Here is a 3,430-nt window from a genome sequence, read left to right on the forward strand (position 1 = left end):
CCTTTATCAGCTAACTGTGCTCCTTCTTTATCTCCATTAGTATCAAAGATTTTTTCTGTGTTTTCAGAAGACACTTGTGGAAAAACTTGAAATGTTCTAGTTCGGGAAGACCTCTGGCGTTTACGCTTCAATATTTCTTTCAGATTTATGCCACTGTCATCTGTAGAGTCAGATAAAGAATCTGGTGGTCTGTACTCATCACCAGATGATTCACATTCGTCCTGTGAATATGAGTCACTGATATTCTGGAGTGGTTTCATTTTACAAATGCTGGTTGTATCCCCTTCTGCTGTGTCATCAAACGACGATAGCAAAGTGAGTTCGCTAGATGCAGATGTTTTATCATAAGAACTAGATTCAAGAAGGTCTGAATTGAAACTTATGTCTTCAGGAGTTGATGAACCACTACATAACTCCATGGAAGTTACAGGATACCCACTACCGTTGGATGTAAATAGCGCATTAGACAGCAAATGGCTCAGGGGTATGTCATCATCTGAGTCAAATTGGATGTCATCATTACTTGAGGTTTCCTTCATCAGTGTAAACTGCCTGTTAGAAGCGTCATCTCTATCATTGAATGACCAAAGATTTACTTCATTTGAGGAAACTTCTATGACATCTGAAACTGGAATCTTATTGATGTCAACTGTATACGGTTTGTTTTTGATTAAGTCAGATGTCTGACTATGGCTTGAGAAAGTGCAGTAATTATTACTTGGAGGATTGTCAAATGGTAGAGAGTGCTGATCTTCTCTGCTTTGCTCAGTAAAGCTTGGTATGTTATCAACATGGGTTTGAAGCACTGGAAACTGATTCAGATCGGGACGCTCTGCATGCTCACATGTACTATCTTGGATACAATATTCACTGAATGTCGTATTCGTGGAGGTAAGAGTCTTCTCTGCTCTAGTGCCATCCTTCTGCTGCTCCTCACAGGTAAAAATGTTCTCTGCTCTACTGCCATCCATCTGCTGCTCACAGGTAAGATTATTTTCTGCTCCAGTCTCATCCATCAGATGGTCCTTACGGGTGAGAATCGTCTGTGCTCTGTCATCCACTTGCTGTCCATCACTTATATAAATCTTCTCTTCACCTCTCTCATCCATCTGGCGGTCCTTACGTAGAGGTATTTTCCCCTCTCCAGTCTCATCCACCTGCTGCTCCTCGCCGGAAAGCATCGTCTCTGCTCGCTTACCATTCACCTGCTGCTCCTCACAGGTAAGCATCATCTCCACTGTGTTACCATTCACCCGCTGCTCCTCGCAGGTAGGCATCATCTCTGCTCGCTTACCATTCACCTGCTGCTCCTCACAGGTAAGTATCATCTCCGCTCTGTTACCATCCACCGACTGCTCCTCGCAGGTAGGCATCATCTCCGCTCTGTTACCATCCACCGACTGCTCCTCGCAGGTAGGCATCATCTCCGCTCTGTTGCCATCCACCGACTGCTCCTCGCAGGTAGGCATCATCTCCGCTCTGTTACCATCCACCGACTGCTCCTCGCAGGAAGGCATCATCTCTGCTCTACTGCCATCCACCGACTGCTCCTCGCAGGTAGGCATCATCTCTGCTCTACTGCCATCCACCAACTGCTCCTCACAGGTAAGAATCTTCTCTGCTCTACAGCCACCCATCTGCTGCTCCTCAAATGCGAGAATATTCTCTTCGCTACTCTCATCCATCTGATGGTCCTTACGGGTAAGAATCTTTCGTGCCCCACTGTCATCAAAGGCAAGAAACTTCTCTGCACCAATGTCGCCATACACTTTCGGGGCAAGAGCCTTTGAAATACTGTTTTCAATTTCCTCAAAACCTGTGACAAGTGCTTCAACAAAACTATCATCTGACATCTCATCTTCATTGATGTTACTTGTAGCAACAGTACCATTCTGTTGTGGAAGACTGGTTGATAGAGAGTCACTAATGGTGACGTCAATATTTTCATTCATGCAGATACTAGCTTCATCCAAACTGTCATCAGACATGTCAGTAGCACCGATATAGGTCGCAGTAATATTCAGTGAAATATAATCTTCACCTATCTCACTAGTTTCAACCTTCTTCACACGTGACTGTTTTCCCCTTCGTTGCTGACCCACTGGTTTGATCTGTTAATTAGCACATATTATGGATTTGCAGTCAATAAGTCCAAAAAGACAAGGATGGCAAACGTACAACCTTTTTACTGCACATTAATGTAACAACTTGTATGCCTACTTTAAAGTCTTCCAGATCTGTTCAACACAAAAAGCAGGAGTTCCCAGTTAACAATTCCTACAATGTCAGTTTGGGGACGTGTTAAATTCGTCCCAAAGACCAGTGTTTTACAATTTCCTAGTTTTCATTAGCATTAACCTGCAACAAAAGATGAAATTATTAGTGTATATGTATCTGTTTGAAAAACTGTGATATGACTTCCAAATCAGGTGACAAAATGTCGCAAGTGTCAGTTACGACCCTGAAGTAATATACCAGAATCAGCAGAATGTTTACAGTTACGACTTTATTATCTGTCAAACTTTCCTCACAAAATTGACAATGATATAAACATATATTCCACATGTGTCTGTAAATATGCAATAGCAAACATACACGCAAGATTATATTTCAATTATTTAAGTCTCTGCATTGCTTGTAGACCGTACTTACCGAATTTCTGTCACAGTTCACACAGTGCGTGTTTCCTAGACTCGATGGTCACCTGATTTTGTAGATTCATCGCTGTGGTATTGCAAATCCACCAAAATCAAAACCTGGATACTTTGGTCCATGAAATGTAATATTTTATCTATACCATTTAAACTGTTCTTTCGTAGAACTTCAAATTTGACATAATTTGCACATGTTTAATTGCAGTGCATCTAGTTAGTCGGAAGTACCACTTACAACTCTTTGTTTTTCCACCTCATCCTAAACTTAACACCAGAGGGTCGTAAGTGATGTGAGAGTGTCACTTACGTCTTTTTAATTCTACGTTCAACAGTGCATGAGTACTTACGACCTTTGATAAATTCAATATATCAGAAAAATGACTTGAGATAATTTCACGATTTTTAGTTAGAATATGCACAAGACTAATACAAGTAAAAAGAGAACAAAAAAGTTTTTTGGGCGTAAGTGTCAGATACGACTATTTAATTCTGCGACGTCGAATTGTTCTGTGTAGAGAACATGAAGTCTCAAAGTTTTAGGATAAGCTACATTATCAGTAATATATGAGACGAACTTGTGTCCAGAGAGTAGGACACAGCACTAATGTCGCTGTTAGAACACAATCCAATATACTGGGGGCATTAAATACCTGTTTCGAATTGGTTTTCTTGATCAGTTTGTTGCCGCTGCATTAAGTAACGCTGCAGCTGCATGATGACGGCAAGTAAATGGTCGAGTGAGTGAGTTTAGTTATACGACGCACTCAACAATATTC

The 3,430-nt window shown here is 41.3% G+C and overlaps 1 protein-coding gene across 1 annotated transcript; it reads right to left on the reverse strand.

Annotated features, from left to right (window-relative positions):
* Nucleotides 1-1,242: 1,242 nt before the first annotated feature.
* Nucleotides 1,243-1,988, reverse strand: LOC137259371 (type VI secretion system spike protein VgrG1b-like). The gene is made up of 2 exons (XM_067797045.1): nucleotides 1,295-1,988; nucleotides 1,243-1,262 (listed from the first exon to the last, which is right to left on the reverse strand). Exons 1-2 carry the CDS (start codon nucleotides 1,986-1,988, stop codon nucleotides 1,243-1,245), a joined length of 714 nt encoding a protein of 237 aa, XP_067653146.1.
* Nucleotides 1,989-3,430: the final 1,442 nt, after the last annotated feature.

This window comes from Haliotis asinina, chromosome 13 (genome assembly GCF_037392515.1).
Source record: "Haliotis asinina isolate JCU_RB_2024 chromosome 13, JCU_Hal_asi_v2, whole genome shotgun sequence".
Taxonomy (NCBI): domain Eukaryota; kingdom Metazoa; phylum Mollusca; class Gastropoda; order Lepetellida; family Haliotidae; genus Haliotis; species Haliotis asinina.